General features: G+C 39.4%; 1 protein-coding gene across 2 annotated transcripts in view; it reads right to left on the minus strand.

Moving 5' to 3' along the window:
• Grb14 (growth factor receptor bound protein 14) overlaps nt 1-18,909 on the minus strand; it is a 115,591-nt gene that overhangs the window by 67,473 nt on the left and 29,209 nt on the right. The window contains exon 1 of one of the 2 annotated variants that reach the window (XM_039105748.2): nt 2,542-2,792. Coding sequence (XP_038961676.1) covers nt 2,542-2,604 — 63 coding nt within the window. The 5' untranslated portion in view covers nt 2,605-2,792. 2 annotated transcript variants of the gene reach the window in all.

Below are 18,909 nucleotides of genomic sequence, written 5' to 3' on the forward strand. Positions count from 1 at the left end.
AGGTAGCAATGAATATCCTAGTAAGAGCACCAGTGGAAGGGGAAGCCCTGGGTCCTGCTAAGACTGAACCCCCAGTGAACTAGACTATGGGGGGGAGGGCGGCAATGGGGGGAGGGTTGGGAGGGGAACACCCATAAGGAAGGGGAGGGGGGAGGGGGATGTTTGCCCGGAAACCGGGAAAGGGAATAACACTCGAAATGTATATAAGAAATACTCAAGTTAATAAAAAAAAAAAAAAAAAAAAAAGAATCCCCTCTTCAAGTGCCTTTGAGCATGTTCAGAAATGTTCCTGACTTTTCCAATGATAGGGATTCCAGCTGCTCAAATTGTCTGGCAAGGACCACTCATCCAGGCCTTGAAGCTCTTTGCAAAATGTGTGAGCAGAGCTGTCTGGAATAGAGGAGAAATGGCACTCCCTGGCTATACCTAAAGTGTTTGTGTTTGTCAGGTCTGTTGCGGGGGGCAGTGCTAGGAATCAAATGGAGACTTAATGAAACACTTGCTAAGTGTAAAATCATTTAAAATTTTAGGGCATAAGAAAAATGGCAAGTATAGAAAATTCTTATATCTTCAAAGAAGAAAGTAAAACAAAGAAACAAACAAAAAATACACAGTAATTTGTGACCATAGCGGGTGGATGACTTTCAGTCAGAAAAGTGGAATTTTTCTAAAATTAAGGGGACAAAAAACAGACCAAGGTTTTCAAACCAATTGAGTAGACAAATAGATCCTTTGGGAGAAATGGCCTAAATTGATTCAGAAAACAAGGATGCTCCAGGTCATCAACAGATACACTCACAGAACTGGCTTTTGGGAATTGTTATGTGCAATGTTATAATGGCATCCTGATAAGATATTTATTAAGAAGGAAGCAGGAGCAAGTACAGCTTTCCGAAGCCACCTTGTTTTTCTCTTCAGTAGATTGTGTTGGAAACTGTTTTCCAGCCAAGTTTTGTTTCTACCTAGTCCACCTTTGGTATTAGGTCAAGGTTCTCAAAAATGGCGGGAGGCTTTTTCATTGTTCCATGCTGTGTGATGAATAATAGGCAACTTAAAATCTCAGCTAGAACCAAGGCAATGTGAGATCTACCCTTAGGGTCACAAACTACCATCTCCCCCAATCCTGCCCCAGATATCAATTACCTATACCCAAGCTGTCCCCACACGGGTCATGATGTGATAACATGGCTCCGCCAGTAAGAGAACCCAGGGACTAAGCAACCAATCCCACTAACAGACCATAAAACAAAGCACACGGTAGAGGTTTGGCGATCCTATGCAGTAACGTTAACTGAGTAAAGAAGTCAAACAGAACGGGATTGGATAAATGTTGACATACTTCTCCCACATGTCTATCCCTCCGAGAACCAACGCTGCCATTAAATATAAGCGAAGATAAAGATTCAAGCTCAAAGCAAAATGTTTTAATTATTTGATTATCATGAAAGAAAGGCATGAAGGAAAATAAAGAAAAATAAATAACACACATGGACAATGCTACAATGTTGCCTCGATGAAGCCAAGTGAGGCAGACTTAGCAACTAGCAACTGACCGGCTGGAAAAAAAAATCTAAAAGCTAAATATTAAAACCAATAATAAAAAAAAAGGTTTCCTTTTTTAAAAAAAATTTTTGGTTGTTCAATGTGTTCCGTTTCAAGTAAGTTAAAACATGACCTTTGACTTAATGGAATCCACTAATAGTTAACAGTTAACTTTTAAAGGACTGAGTAAAGAAACACTATAGAGTCTTGTGTCACTAGAACCACTCAGAAAGGGTATTTTTGCAGCAACGTGTCTCCATGCCTTTGTTCCCCAAAACTGTGGTTCTGTAAGTTTGGGGCATCTGGTTGTGCTGGCAAGAGAAGCTTACAGTAGTTACATTGCACGGGACAAATACAGTCTTACCAAATGAAATGTCACAAGTAAGACATGAAAGTAATCTTCCAAAAAAAAAAAACCCCTACTATTTTCATACGTGGGCTTCACTAGATTAATAATTAATAGAAATCCCTTTCCTAGGAGAATGTAATGGGAAAATTTTTCTCGGGCAAACAGGAACTCCACAGAGATGGGCCGACACATGAAGATAATCAGTTCAACTCTTACAGAGTCCTCCCAACGGTGAAGAGGCAGATGCTGCGCTCGGAGTCACACACAAACAAAGAAGCGAGCCCTTCGCAAATGCAGAACACAGCACCTTGCAGATCTCCTGCTGAACTAAAGGCAGAGATGCCCGAAGTTACAGAAGAAAAGAAGAAAAGGGAGAAGCTCGCTGTCTGCACTGTCTAAGTCACATCAGACGGTAACTGAGACAGGTGGCTTTTACATAGACGTATTTTTACCACAGAGATGTTCTGGCAATGTTTTCCCCCTAACTTTGAGTTCGATAATTTGTCTTTTTAAGTACCTTCAGCCTCGAAGGTATTCCACTCTTTCCTCACAGTTATGTAAGCTTCAAAGTTGTTAGCATATACACAGTAACAGAAAAATGGAGGCAGGAAACACTGGCAAGGTTGGAAGAAGTAAAATAATCCACCTACCCTCTTTTGTAGAACTATAGGCGTTATGGCAGGCAGGGTGACTCTTCTTGCACTCAAACTCATGCTCGGCTTTCTAGAATGATCCCTCTTAGAGACCACAGACGAAATGAAAGGAGTCCTTGATGGTTACTCCTCGGGAATCTCAAGGCTCAGTGCAAAGAAACTCTAGGGAAGTAATAAATGTCACCCTGCTTCTGTGATCTCCGGCTACCCAAAGCCAATTAAGGATGGCTGCAGACAGGACAGGGCTACAGCCAATCACAGCTCCCAGAACCCCGCCTTTGTCCTTGGAGACTCATTCGGATACTTTTGTTTATGATATTTAAAGAACCAGATTAACAGGCATCTAGTTCCCTTCTTTTTTTTTTTTTTTCCAAAACAGTGCAATTCAATGCCATCTTTGTTGACTAAGCAGCTGTTTCGATAAAGGATTTCAACGCAAAACAGAAGAGGAACGCTACATTGTTGACACACATTACGTTAGTTGTATATGTTAAAGTATATGTGTATGTAAGTGAACCTAACTTAATTATGCTACTCACACAATTCATAAATGCTGCAACTGTAACATCAGGTATGAGGCACAGAAAGAAACCCTCGCTTAAAACTGGGGAAGCATTTTAATTTATGCCATAAATTTCAATGCTAGATTTAGCATAAGCGATATCTATCATGTCGCAAGCAGCTAAAATGTTTCTACTATGAAACTTCCAGCCATTCTCAAGGTCATAGCCTGTTGAATATTACCTATTAAGCACAAATCTGGCAATCAGTATAAATAATGTTAAATAGAAAAAGAATTCATGATATCTGCTCTGATCTTCACACATTTGGGAAAAGCAGAGGTTTGCATAATTTAGCATATTAAAACACTTAAAAAAAAACAGCTGCTGCTCAAAGCAACCTTAAACCTTTAATAACTTTTTTGCTACTTTTTTTTAAAATAACTCATTTTTATTCTGATATTTTAGGGGTTAGAGGAAGTTGGCAAGTAAACACAAAACAAAGACTAATCCTTAACAAGGAAGTTTCCAATAAAGAATGAAAGAAACACTCAAAAATATCCAAAAAAAAAAAAACCTGCATATAAAAACCAATCTGAGTTTTCACGAGGGTTAACTCAGTCTGGACTGTGGCATTGGCAAAGCCTGCTGCAACATGGTGTTCCTTAGCAGCAACCCACAGGCCAGGCACTGCCCCCGGTGTGAAGGCTCTGCCTTCTGCAGAGAGTGGCAGGATAGCCTCATCAGCGGGGCAGGTGGGAGCACAGATGGCTATGGAGACACACACCTTCCATGTAACCATGCCAACCGCATCCACAGGGGGAGTGCTTGACTGCCTCACCTGAGTCTGATTTCTGCACAGGCTGAGTTCCTATTCCTCAAAAGGACTCCCTACTCTGAATTCCAAACCCCAATGTCTCCTCAGCTCAGTGTCTAGGAGAAAGGTCATTCAGTGTGCTTAAGGTAGGCAATCTCAGACAGGTCTAATTTGGGATCATCAGTTTTATCCTTATCTAGTTAGGCTTATCATGATAAATGTTATTGGCATATATTCATTATGCGAGTTCATTATGCATATATCCATTATGCATATATTCATTATGGTTTCAAAATAATATTTACATTCAGTTATATTGTGTACATGTACCACATTCACCCCCATGAGACTCGTCTGTCTCCCACACCTTCACACTAGACCCTGCTTCCTCTCAAATACTCTATTTCTAATTTCATGACAGTAATGTGCACATGTGCATATGTATGAGTGCATACATGTGACGGTACATATGGAGTGTTCAGAAAACAGCTTGTAGAAGTCACTTAACTTCTGCAGCTGACAGAGAGAGTCCCAGGAATTAATTAAACTCAGAACCTCAGGCCTGCCTAAAGGTACGTTTCCCCCACCTCAAACCTTCATGTTTTTCATGTCTGTATGTGTGTGTGTGTGTGTGTGTGTGTGTGTGTGTGTGTGTGTGTGGTATATGTGTGTGTGTGAGAGAGAGAGAGAGACAGACAGACAGACAGACAGACAGAGACAGAGAGATAGAGAGACAGAGACAGAGAGACAGAAACAGAGAGTCTTTTAAAGAAAATTACTACAAAATTGCTACAGAGATAGACTACCATCTGTGAAATAAAAGGATCTCGTATAATCTTGAACTTATATTGACAAAACTCTCAGTATAAACATAACTTCAAGAATATTAACCATTTTATACCTCACTGTCTCCTCAGTTTCAGTGAAAATAATATATATATATATATAGTTTTATTTTTAGTCTTAAATATCTTACTGGCATTTCATCAAAACCAAAATTATTTATTTCACCTTATCCCTTAAGAAAATAATGTATTGGGTTGGGGATTTAGCTCAGTGGTAGAGTGCTTGCCTAGGAAGCGCAAGGCCCTGGATTCGGTCCCCAGCTCCAAAAAAAAAGAAAAGAAAAAAAGAAAGAAAAAAGAAAATAATGTATTGTGTGTCCACGTTGTTAGATGTTACACATATTATTAAATAATTAGGTATATCAGTAAAAATAAATAATAAATAATAAATATTTAATTAGGTGTATTACTAAATAATTAGGTATATTATTAAATAATAAATTAAATAACACTGTGTGTCCAATTGTTAGATACTGGGTATATTATTAAATATTAGGTATATTACTAAATAATAAAAACCTAAATATTAAATTAGGTATAATATTAAATAATATATTTCACTGACTCAGTGATAGACAGACATCAGCTTTTAAATTAAAACATTGTACTCTCTGGGTTGCAATACTAACAGGAATTATAGATCCAGGATCATAGATGCACCAAGGGAGATGAAACTACATAGTAGGATAAACCAGACTCTCTTAAAGAAGAAGCTTAAGAGAAAAGAACACAGAGCTTGAGAACTGATGAGGATCTATGAGAATGTCTCAGGCTCACTCCCAGGTCTGAAGTCTGGGTGCCTTCAAACTAACATTGCTTCATACACACCCTTGAGCCTGCTACGCCATAATGCGGCTCCTTTTTGTCAAGACAGAATCTAGGTTTTGACTTGACCGATGTCCAACCTATCAACCCTGTATGGATTCTTAAAATCATTCGACAGAGAGCTAATTGCTCAAACGTGAGTGATAGACCCTCTTTGGTACACATGAAAATTACAGTTTCTACATTTTCAGTGGAAAATAAAAGACATTTTACAACTCTCTGATGCTGGAAAGGCTGTCTCTGAAAAATTAAACACTTTTAATAGCCAACATACTAAAAGAAACGAAGACAGCGTGTACACTTAAGCCAGGTGATGTCTGTTTTCAGTAATCTCCTTCAGGCGCCCACACTGACTGTGTTCCATGTGGCTTTTTAGTTAATAGACACAGGTTAAAACTTTAACCTTGGCATACTCTTTTTACCACTATGAATTTCCAATGGTTGTATCATTCACTACCAAGTCACTTAAACTTTAAAGTCCTCACAGACGAGACCCATGACTGATGCTTTCAGAAGCATACTGAAGATGAACGAATCCAAGATTGTATTTACACTCAAAAGAGAGCACGATTAAGGTTGAGGAAACCTCAATTCTTGTTTGGAAAGACTCTTTGAGAGGGCCCTTTTTTCTTCACAATTGCAAAGATTTTTTGAACATAGCAGGGTCAACAGACATCATGCTATAGCCCTGTATGTTTTTTTATTAATATTTTGACAGAGCATAAGTAACTTTTTTTCCACCCAAAACATATCAGATTAGGGTTGTAGCACAGTTGTACAGTTCCTGTTTAGCATGGGTAAAGCTTTAGCTTCAATCCCCCTGCGCCTCTACTTTCAAAAAAAAAATGTGCATATCAGCATTTCAACTGAAAAATAACAAAAACAACTATTATCATGATTATTAATATTAATAGTCAATATGTTTCGGCTACTATGCTACTTTTAGTATTTAAGCGTCCCTCCTACAAAGTAGCACTGGTTACTCATTGGGAAAATAAAGCTGGAAGGATAGCAGCTAGGAAACCGTGTCAGAGAGAAATACACACTGTCAATCAGCTTATGGGTTGGGCAAGCCCATGTGCCAATAAACGAGAACAGAACCCTACCTGGACCTCTCGAGGAGACCCAGACTGTCACTGTGCGTGTTCATTCCCAGTCTGAACTACACAGCTCAATACAGATTGGCGAAAAGGGTCCTCTTCACATCATGATTGCTTCTGATGGATGTATTTATTTCCTGTCATTAACCTGCTTAGTAAATATATTTACAGTGGCCCTTACTACATAGAAAGAAAGGTCTATGCTACTTTCCGTGGGAAATTTAAAGTTGCTCAAATCCTAATCATTATTTGCCAATGGGACTGACAAGTTAGCAAGTAGTCACAATAGTTCAAGGGACATGTGGGCAGAAGAAAACGTTTGAGGAGTGTCAGCATTCTCGAAAGTCCAAGCTCACACTTTCTCCCTCTACACTCAGCAACAAAAGCTGCTCCCAAAACTCCACACATTCTGCGCCCTCCCTCTGCCCAGAGGACTCATCAGGTTTCCAACCCTCACAAATCTTTCACAGCCTAAGCAAAGCCACACACTTTCCAAAAGTTTCCTTTTGCATATGTCCATCATAGGTCTCTCCTTTTGTATAGCTCAAGTTGTCCCAGAACCACGTGGTAATGGTGTGAGAAAACGGTCATGTGTCAACTCCTCAGAAATTTGTTAGACATTATACGTATTTTATTTTATTCTAACAAGTCTGCAAAGCAGATATGAATGAATCCCATTTCACAGATTCCAGTCTTGTCTGGCCTCTCTATACTTCTTGTTAGCACATACTAGTTCATTGAAAGGTCAGCTCATCATCGTAGCCAATGAGGTTTATCCGAGCCGCGATTATTGCTAATTGAAAGGTCAGCTCATGTCTCCTATGTATGTGTGCTTCAGTCACGTTGAATATAACTACATGAAAACAGAGACATGTCTAACTTCTAACTACTACAGTCTACAAATTGTCTATGTACAAGGGGACAGGTGTTAGGAGGGATAATATTTTTTCTTTACTAAGTCCTACATGCCCCTCTTCTTGACCTTACTTACCCAACACAGATTTCTCTGTCCCTTCATCTATTTTTACACACTGTGCTACAGGTCAAAGGTCATTCCACTAGAAAGTCATCCTTCCATCTAAGTCATAGAAGTCATTGTTTTGTGCCTTTTTGTATCTACTTTTTATGTTTTGGTCTGTGCTTAACAGTGCTTTGGATATATAACATGTAAATTCTTTCTTATTCTGTAGGCCGTTCTGACTAAGGAAACTGCAATACTTACTGGTGAGGCTCAGGCTCTAACTCTCCTGCTCTTCCCAGAATATCCAGCAGAGCACTGTCTTGTGCATGGTGGATGTTATCTTCATGTAGAGCCAAAGGGGAAAGAATAGTCACTCTGGGAACAAAATCAAGCCTCCCTTCTTATCTTAACTAATGGCTAACTCTGAATGAAAACATACCTGATTACATGACTCTGGGTGTTTTTTGTTTTTGTTTTTGTTTGTTTTTTAAGACAGGGTCTTACTTTGTAGCTCTGACTGGCTTGGCACTCACTATGTAGACCAGGCTAGCCTCTAACTCACAGAAATACTCCCGATTCTGCCTCCTGAGGGCTGAGATTTCTTTGATTTGTGAGTCTTTGGATGGCCACTGCTATGAATGCTCAATCTGCACAGTATTCTAAAAACACAAGTTTCAAAATCAGATTTTTACAGTAGTCAGCATGTATAGTGTCTGCCTTGATATGAAAAGTCGGAAGCTCTGGTTCTCTCTGCATCCCTCCTTCTTTTATGGTACACTACTGCTTAGGCCCATAATATGATGTGGCATCACACCTGGTGAGCCCGATGTTACCCACAATGCTTTTCTCTCTTTCCTCCTGCAGCTGTTTCCTTTCTTTGAGAATGCCTAGAACATCTCACCAGTTTAACCACTCCTGGGAATTTCTTCTTAAAAGAAATTACTGAGTGACTCATGGACCCTCTGGATAACAGGAATCACAATGTGTACTTCATCCAATTATGTGAAAAGGCTTCCACCTGTTCTACTGAATGTTGATCCATTATCCCTTCTTGTCAAGAAGGTATAATGTCTCAAGATGGGTAAGTGGGGCGGTGGTGGGAACACTTAAATGATCTGTTTAGTTCTGTAACTGGCTCTAAATAAAGTACAGAAACTGTAAAACCATGAAATATTAGGTAAGTCCCCCCAAATGACAAAGGATTCAAGCATGAATGTTACTCCTCACGAAAAAATACACAGCTGTTCAAGGAAGGTCTGACACATAGGGGGTAAGGCAGTGCGAAGGGCCATACCGTGAGGAGTGTGGTTCTCATCTGCAGCGTGCAGATATAGAGTAAGGTACAGATTTCATTTACTGTGGAAGATGATATATCTTTTTTCCAAGAATGCTATATAGAAAGATTGATGACATAAAATACCTATGGGAAAAATAAAAATTTCTAGAGTAGGAAAAAGGCAAACTTTCAGAGAAACCAGGGAAGTAGAGAGAGCAGAGCAAGGCTGCCTCACGGATACAAAGCCATTGGTAATATTTTTTCTCTACACGAGCTTGTGGCCTAAGTTGTGATCCATAAAGTCATAAATATCTTGGCTGCACATCTTCGGTTTTTATTTTCCTGAAGGCTTCTCCTAAGAAAAATTAGATTGAATGTACAAAACAAGTACTCGCCTTTCTTCTCATCCCCTCAAAACTGCAAATGATCTGAGGAGAACAGAACAAAGAAGGAGCAAGAGAGCTGGGGGAATAACGTCCTTGCTGGGAAAGAGGACATCCCGACCTCTTATTCCATGATGGGCCAAAAATAATGCTTTATGGGGAATGAAATTAAAAGAATTGCTAGAAGTAGAGGATTCTTGGAGTTGCATTAGTTAAAACAACAGCAGCAACACAGAATTAGAGTGAACACGTCCACAGGAAAAGTGACAGGAATGATTGAGAGAGACTCACAGGAGATGGAGAAGGACTTGAGGAAGTGGGGGTGGGGCATTCGGAAAGCTGAAAGGAGAAGGTCCTCAACCCTCTCCGGGCCTCAGGAGAAAGATCCGGACACACTCTTCACAAACAGTCCCAGTGCCTGAAGTGATGACTTCACACACAGGAATGCAGCAGAGGCAACCAAGAGCCTCCAACAAAGGTGTGCCTTAAAGATGCCTAAGTAAGTTGAAAAGATAGTAGCAAGGAGCATGGAATTTACTCAAGCAGAACATGGACATTTAATTTCAGTATATTAAGTAACCCAAGAAAACTGTAATTACGGAATAGACTGCAAGCTGTTCACTGACTTCTGAATGCACAGCGATGCACAGCCACACCCCCCGTCCCACCCTCCCCCCCAGACCAGAATACTTAAAAGACAAATCTACACAGAAGAAATAAGAACAATGCAAAAGGATAAACATAAAAGTTAAGCATAAGAACATGTTCATAATATGATCCTAGTATAAACTTTGAGCACGTGGTTAAGGAGGCTCCTGAGAACCCACAAAAGCAACTCAGGCAGTCGCTACTACTGTGGGCTACGCATGAAAACTGTACAAAAGAAAAATGCTACAGCTGAAGAGATCATATAGAAGACAATATAGAGAAATCAGGCTATGACTAAGAAGTGTCTTGTCTACTGGGAGAGAATTGGCATCAACCATCTTAATCAGTTATGGACTCTGGGCACATTACTGACTGGTCAGGGAAGTTGTACTCACTACAGCAATAGTGACAAATATATTAAGGATGTAACCAATCCCTCTCCCTTAGGTTTGACACCAGCGTCACAAGAGGGAACTGAGGTATAATATTCTAAATTCAATCAAAACACCAAGGCTAGGGAAGTCACAGGCTATAGTGGGGTTTCTGTTGATTTGATAGATGACCCTGATATCCTTGTCAAGTCACTAAGTGTGTCTGTGCCTTAGTGTGCCTCTTTTTACTGCGGTGAGCAATTACTGTGAAGGTCAGAGGGGCTGAAAAGAAACAACTGTTGAGTGATCGTGTAAAAATGGGACATCTATGTCCTGCCCTCCAATGTTCAGTAAATTGAGAAAGAACAATAAGAATATTAGGGAAAGGGGAAGAGAATAGAAGTGTGAGGTGAAACCCTGACTTCTTTACATGACATGGCCGTTGCGTTCCTGAATTTACAGCAACTGCAGTTACTTGCAAGATCTACCTAAGACAGAAAGCTTCGTCATTCTGTCAAGGAGCAGAAGGGATTCATGGGTCCCACACCTCACTGAGGATTCATACCCAGTAAATAGTTTATGAGTTTAGGGCTATAGCCTTTGGTCAGGCGCCTATGCTCCTATAGAGGAACACTCATCCATGTTGCTAGCAACTCTAATGAAAGTTATTTCATTACAAAACAAAGAAATAAATAAAACAGAGAGAGAGAGAGAGAGAGAGAGAGAGAGAGAGAAATGAAAGAAGAGGGGGCTTGTTTGGGAAGCAGAGGAGATCAGTGGGGGTGAGTATAGACAAGAGGAGGGTAAGAGTAAAATTTTCATATATATAATATATACATATTTATACACACACTTATTAATAAAAAAACTATTAGGAAAAAAATAACACAGTTTCCCAGAAAAACTTTACACTATAACCCTGTCTCTGAAGGTTAAACTCTTTGATAGCTAGTAAGGAGGGTGGAAAAATCCATCCATTGCATATTTTTGGTGGATTCAGCTTAATAACCTTGAAACGCTTGAAGAAAGAAAAAGAAATAAGGAGGATCATAAACAGAAAGACTCATGAGTGAGAAGTGTAACGATGTTTAGAAGTTTACAAACTAGAGAGCTGTATTCTCCTGGGGTCTTGGGTTTGCTAAATGGTAAACTGCAGCAACCAAGACATGGGCAGAATATACATGACAGAGCCAACACGTCTGGCACGAACAATGGAATTAGCTGCAGTACAAAGGTGCCATCAAGTGTGTGATTGTATTGTCACAATGAGATGCAAATAGTGTATGGAAATGGAAAAACAAAGTTTCTGAAAGAAGAAAAGGAGATTAAACTTTAAGGAGGGAGGGCATGGCATGCAGCACACTGGAGTCCCTTGGAATATAAGGTCAAAGAGGGGTAAAGTGGTAACTCACAGGGGAATTGTACATAATTTATTTCAGAATGCTAACATCAGCTGGCAGAAAGAGGAGGTATACAGAAAATAATATTAGCTTTAAGACTGATTTTTGGGGAAAGATGATTTCAAAGGTTATTTAAGAATTTCTCTCTAATTTTCTCATAATTACTAAATGGAAATGTAACAAAACGTCAACTTTTCTAAGAAAAAATAAACACGAGGTTCGGAAAATATTTTTAGTTTTTTTTATTTTTAATGTATGAGTTGTAAAACAATAAAAAAATCCAGCAATAATAATACCACGTTTCCATGTTGTTTCAGAAACATTACACAGCTAAGCTCGCCTACCGAAAGGAGACAGATTTTCAGTTCAATCATGAAGATCACCTCCTCTCTATTCTATGGAAAAGAGAAGTCTCCTACGAACCAGTGGTCCCCAAAGACAGAAAACAAAAGTATGGGAGAGACTTGTAGGGCAAGGAAGAGAGGAAAAAAGGAAGGAGTGGAAGGAAGCACCCTGAATCTCCAGTCATAGTGAACTCGGGGTAAACAGCATTCATCAGAAAAACAAGAATTCACAACAGTGCCGATTGGTGCAACCCACGAGAAAGGGAAAGTAAGGATGAATATGGAGCACACATTTGTAAAGCAAATGAATGCAGGTAGAGGAGAATCAGATTGCAACAATATATTATTAATAGACTCTTATCCAACCCTCTCGAAGTGTGAATCACAAGGGAGTTAACGACAGATATAAATACAAACAGACATCAACAAGCTAACATAATAAACTAGACTGAATTGCTTGGTATTAAACTGCAAGGTAAATGTATATACTTTCTTTCTTTTCAAGAAACTGACTTAAGAAAAAAAAAACTTCTCGTATGGTATCCACAATGGAACTCTGGTCATTTAACTATGGAAAGAACTCATCCATCTCTCCCTATACACGAAATAATAAAAGGAAAACTCACTTTTAAAAAATGAGCTGTAAGATTAGGTCCTGGCATCTGAAAAGCCTCTAATCACAGCATAATTAAAATGCAATACATTGTATCGTGAATTATATATTAACAAAACTGTTCTATGACTATAATTCATAGTCATAAGGCATCTCTATGGAACAAGAGAAGAGCTATATACCAGTCAAATGCAGTGTGCTCAGACTACAGAATGTCAGAGGGCAATAAAGAGAACTGAGTCAGCCCATCAAAAACAGAACGTCAAAGTATAGAAGTAAAGCAAAAGGAACTGATTAATAGGAGTTGTTTAGTATTATCCCCATTTGCATAAAATAAAATAAAGCAAAATAGATATGTTGAATGGATATAAAGATATAAATATGCCACTGAAAAAAGACCTGGGATTTTTTTTTTTTTTTTAGCAATCTTATTCTGTAGGGAAGACAGACTGAAGGAAGGTATCATCAAGGCAGGGCTATATCTTTGTTTATTGGCATATATTAACATATATTACAAAAAATAATAGTGTCCATTATTACATTTCCCTTGGCAGCTATTTGAATGCATTTATTTTTATGTCCATGCGTTTAGGTCATGTATAGGGGCTCCCTAAGCTGAGGGGCAAGTACTCAGTAAAAACAGGGACAAGGGCTCTGACAGCTGGAAAACTAGCATTGGCTAATTTTTCCTTTCTTTCTCTTTCTCTTTTCTTTCTATTTTTTTCTTTTGAAATGGTTTTTTTGATGTTGCACTGTCTGGTCTGGAATTCGCAGAAATCCACCTGCCTCTGCTTCCTGGGTGCTATGATTAAAGACATGTGGCACCATGCCCAGCTTGTATTAAACTGCAAGGTAAATGTATATACTTTCTTTCTTTTCAAAAAACTGACTTAAGAAAAAAATCTTCTCATATGGTATCCAGAATGAAACTCTGGTCTTCCTTTTTTTATTGAATATTTTTTATTGACATTTCAAATGTTATCCCATTTCCCAGTTTCCCATCCATAAACCCCCTGTCCCATCCTCCTCCCCTTCTTCTATAAGGGTGTTCCTCCTCCCCAACAACCCCCCTTCTTACTCCCCCTGACATTCCCCTGCACTGAGGGGTCCAGCCTTGGCAGGACCAAGGACTTCTCCTCCCATTCATGCCCAACAAGGCTACATATGCAGCTAGAACCATGGGTCTGTCCATGTGTACTCTTTGGCTTGTGGTTTAGTCACTGGGAGCTCTGGTTGGTTGGTATTCTTATTCCTATGGGATAAGGCCCCTTCAGCTCCTTCGATCCGTTCTCTAACTCCTCCAATGGGAACCCCATTCTCAGTTCAATGGTTGACTGCTAGCATCAGCCTCTGTATTTGTCAGGCTCTGGCAGAGCCTCTCAGGAACAGCTGTATCAGGCACCTGTCAGCATGCACTTCTTGGCATCAGCAATATTGTCTGGGTTTGGTGGCTGTATATGTATGGGCTGGATCTTCAGATGGGTCAGGCTCTGAATGGCCATTCCTTCAGTCTCTGCTCCAAGCTTTGTCTCCATATCTCCTCCTATGAATATTTTTGTTCTCTCTTTTAAGAAGAACTGAAGCATCCCCAATCTCGCCTTAAGTCACCCACACAGCATTTACTCCTGGACAGTTGCCTTTGATATTTTCATGCCATGCATCTTGTGATCCCATTACTCATTCCTTTAACGTGTGTTCTACCTAAGAGGGAATCACCACATCACCAACAGATTTCAGAAATGTTTATGAGGCCATCTCATTTATCTTTGGACCCAGGAAACCTACCTAGTCTTCTCTTGTCAACCTATCATTTCATGGCAGAAAGACGAGCATCATCCTGTAATGGGAATCTATGTCCCTGTACTACTGGGATCTTGGCTCACAGCAGGCTTGTGGTGGACATGATATGAAGAGTCCTCCCTGAGCTTCCTCTTTCAAGCCAGTGAAATAGACTCCCCTTGACTGAACAAGAACAGAAGATGCATTTTCCTCCTTCCAGATACGAATCACCTAAACGCAGGAGGCCTTGTACCATAAGAAACACACAAGTGGGGCTGAAGCGATGGCTCAGCGGTTAAGAGCACTGACTGCTCTTCCAGAGGTCCTGAGTTCAATTCCCAGCAACCACATGGTGGCTCACGACCATCTGTAATGAGATCTGATTCTCTCTTCTGGTGTCTGAAGAGAGTGATGGTGTATTCACATACATAAAATAAATAAATTTAAAAAAAAAAAGAAACACACAAGTAACCTGTAGGCTCTGGCCCACAAAGAGAATCAGAAGATGGAGTTACAGAGTCTGGTAAAAGCTTTGTGGGGGGGGAAGAAGCCTCTGAGACTAATTGAAAGAAATTGATCTCCTTGGTATAAGTGGGAGATAGCATCTCAGAGGAAGGCAATAGTGAAGCAAAACTGACCCAGGAAACAAAGTAAAACCTTGGGTTTGACAACGGGGCTCACAAAACTGGGACATTTCAGTAGTTCCAATGTTCTACAGAGCTTGAAAACTCGGCTAAGGTGGCATGTTAGCTTTATGAACAAATGACGATCTAATGAAGACTCTAACAAGGAACAGAACATGGTCAGAGCTATGTTTCTGAATATGCTAGTGAGTCTATGTGAGAATTTCATAGATCCCAATGTTTATTATATAACTATCTACCTTAAAGCAAGTGTTAAGGGTAATCAACAAGTGTCAATCAACATTCTTCCCATTTGCGCACACACACTTTGATATTTGCCTTGGGATTGGCCTCAGTGTTTGCCACAAAGCCCACTGGCTACACTATTCGAAGGGCTTTCACAAACAAGCCAGTGCTACCTTGAAGACCTGAGTCATGTGCAATAATCTTCGTGCTAAAAACAACCTAGACATCACTGCAGGAGCCTGAGGTCTATTTTTAGATTTGAGAGCCTTGACTAAATGGATAGACTCAGAGCTGCACAGCATCTGAAAGGGGAAAATGATTGACATAGTGAGTCCTGACCCCTCCTCCCAGGGATTATGATTTCCACTTTATAATGGTGCAGTTGATGACCAAAGATGTTAGAGGTTAATGCTTTCAAAATCACAAGCATAATGGCTGGCAAAACTTGGACCCAGAAGGGAAAAACAGAAAAGAATAAAAGTAACAAAATACATCATGTTCTCTGTACAGAATAAAAGACCATGGGCTTGAGTTCAATGGCTTTACCAAGGACAAAGCAGGTATCACTTGGAATTTGCTAAACACAGCAATTTTAGCCTATTGAAGGGAAATATCATAATCCCAACAAGTGAGATCTACAAGGCTTCCAGAAAAACATTTAAGAACCAGGAAATAAATCAAAAATCAAATAAATCAAAAAGTCTTAGACACAAACAAGACTCACATTGCAAGTGTTCTGTTTTGTTTTGCTTTAATTTACAAAAGTCAGTATCAGATGACAAGAGATTCATAACTTCAAAGCTATGGAGCAAAATTATTTTGAACTTGCAATTCTATACTCAGCCAAACTATGAAATAAGAGGAATCATCAAACAAAGGCAACCTGTAGAAGAATCAACTTGTCACTGAACACTCGTTCATTCTGTACCAGGCACTGTCTAAGACAGTACTCATTTCAGGGGGGATAACTTCTCAAGTCAGTTTCTCTTTCTCAATATAAAAGACGTGTCCTTTACCTAATCACAATAATGATAAATTAGTTTATTGGAATGCCAGATTCCCCATTCTGTTTGGCTACAACATCTCCTCGGTACTTGTCTTTAAAATATGTTAGCATTATAATGTTGTATTGCTTGCAAATGCTAACTCTCTTAATATAAACTAATATGTCATACTATAACCAATGAAAGAGAAGGGGGAACTGGAGTCTGTTAGTCTCTATTAATTAGTTTAATCTCAAATAAGATATTCAGCACAAATAAAAAAAATCTTCACTAACTTTTATTTGAATGAGCAGAAAGTGATACTTAGTTTTACATCCTAAGGGAAACGTTTATTCTAGGTGTCGGGACCAATTGAAGAAAAAACTCATAAAGCATAAGATGTTTCTCATAGAAGTTAAAATCTGCCATGTCACTTCTGCAGTAGATGCCCAGTCCCAAAGAGGACCTTACATCCTTCTGACCTCCCTGCTCATTCTTTCCTACCCTTCCATAACACAGGCATGATGGTTCTATTAGTTATTTTCTTCCATAGCTATGAAAATTACTTGATAAGAATAACTCAAAAAAGAAGGGTTTCTCATGGAGAAGAGATAGAGAATCTGGGATGACACAGTCAACTGCAATGGAAGCACGAAACAGACATCTGTTCAACACATCACACTGTGTCAGAAATCTGAGAAGACTGGAAGCAGGGTTCAGTTACCATCAAGGCCTAACCCTAGTGGCCTGTGGGCTGTGATTGGCAGCTAAACTCTTCTCAAAGATTCCAGTCTTCTCAGCAGTGCCACCAGCTGGAGATCAAGTGTTCAAACCCATGAGTTTATGAGCAACATTTCATTTACAAATGTTAATGCTGGATCTGAAAATTAAGCCAAATATGATTAATGATTCACTTGCACCATGCTCTGTTGAAGGATGAATCTGTTTCTGGTCTTCTAAACCTCTCTGCAGGCCATAGGCGTCTCTCTAAAATATTATGCCATGTGGAAAAAAATGTGGTTTTATTACTCAAATGATTCATTTAGTGGTCCTATTAAGATAAGGAAATTAAAATCAGTGCCCAGCCAAGGGATGGTGGGAGATACAAAAATATTGCCAAAGAACTTGGTCTTCTCAGCTGAATCCTTCTGCTCTCCAATTATATGCTCCTGGGCAGATCGAGGCAAGCTACCTAAATTAAAACAAGGGCCAAGGAATGGCTCTATTCAAATCAGCCAACCATCTGATCTACTAGGTTGCTTCTGCCAGTGGACATGGCAGAAGCCTTGAAAAAGCAAATGTGGACATCACTATAGAGCCGTGAGAGAGTAGAGAGAAGAAACTGTTCTCAGTGGTTATTGTGGGAGTTTATGCAATGTTTTGACCTCAAGTTCAAATATTGATGAGGCGTGACTTTGTGATAATGATGCTGATTTAAGAAATATGCCAGAAGATCTGAAACCAGAAAATGAGTGAGATGCTTCAAAGATGATTATCACAGACATTATTCCCATGTCATCTTGGGAAGCTTCACACAGAACTGTTTAAGATACACCTATATTTTATTTCCAGCCACCTTTTTTCATTCCACTGATCATTTATAAAATAAAGGCCACTCTTTTGTGCCATGGAAATTACTAACTTTTTAGTAAAAAGGTTCTGAAATCAGTACAATAATTTTTGAATGCTCAGCTTGCTTCAAGGAAGGCTATTTTAAGAAAACAGTGGCTTCTGTTTAAATATCCGAGATTCTTTTGTTAGAATCCCTTATGTGGAAAAATCATTCCAGAGACTTCTTTTGGGTAACATCCTGTTGGTGGTAGTCCTGACATCATTTGCAAGTGAAGACTGACTGAGATTTATAGTTTCTATATGTCAATGTACTCATCGCGGTACACAGTCTTCCCATCGCCTAGGCACACATTCACAGAATTAAGATGCAAAATTAACATTCAATTGGTATACACATAAAGATGTATATGGTTACAAGGGAGTATAGATTTCAACATAGAAATCTGGGAGAGACCACACATGCACCCAATGGTTTTTTTCTGCTCAGGCATGTAAATGTTCCTTATTGCAAATGCTGAGCTCTACAAGGTCGAGAATGACTTCAGGGGGTTGAGGATTTAGCTCAGTGGTAGAGCGCTTGCCTAGCAAGCATAAGGCCCTGGGTTCAGTCCCCAGCTCCGAAAAAAAGAAAAGAAAAAAAATGACTTCAGAGTGTCAACACCATCTTTCCCAGTAGATCCTTCATTTCTTCCCCAGAATTGGCTCTCCACAACTCTATGTCTCTCTAAAGCAGATATTCTCCAGGCATGAATATAAATCATCAATGAGTAGTTTGAAAGTTGGTCAGCAATCTCAAAAACTCAATTAATTACCCATAATTACCAGGCAGTTACAGAATCACTAGAACCAAATCCCTTTCCCAGTTATTAGCTTGAATGGGACTGTCTTTATCAAAATATGTCTTTTCTGACATAAAAAAATACAGAATTTAAGCTTCACTAAAACAAAACAAGTCCAAGAGTTTAGAAAAGAGAAAGCAAGCAGACCATTGTCTTTACATCGAAAAGTAGCACAAGCTGACATTCAGTTACTGCTGGAGAAAGCATGTAGCAAGCTGTCAACTACAGGACCAGCCGCGT

The sequence above is a fragment of the Rattus norvegicus genome, chromosome 3 (genome assembly GCF_036323735.1).
Source record: "Rattus norvegicus strain BN/NHsdMcwi chromosome 3, GRCr8, whole genome shotgun sequence".
NCBI lineage: Eukaryota > Metazoa > Chordata > Mammalia > Rodentia > Muridae > Rattus > Rattus norvegicus.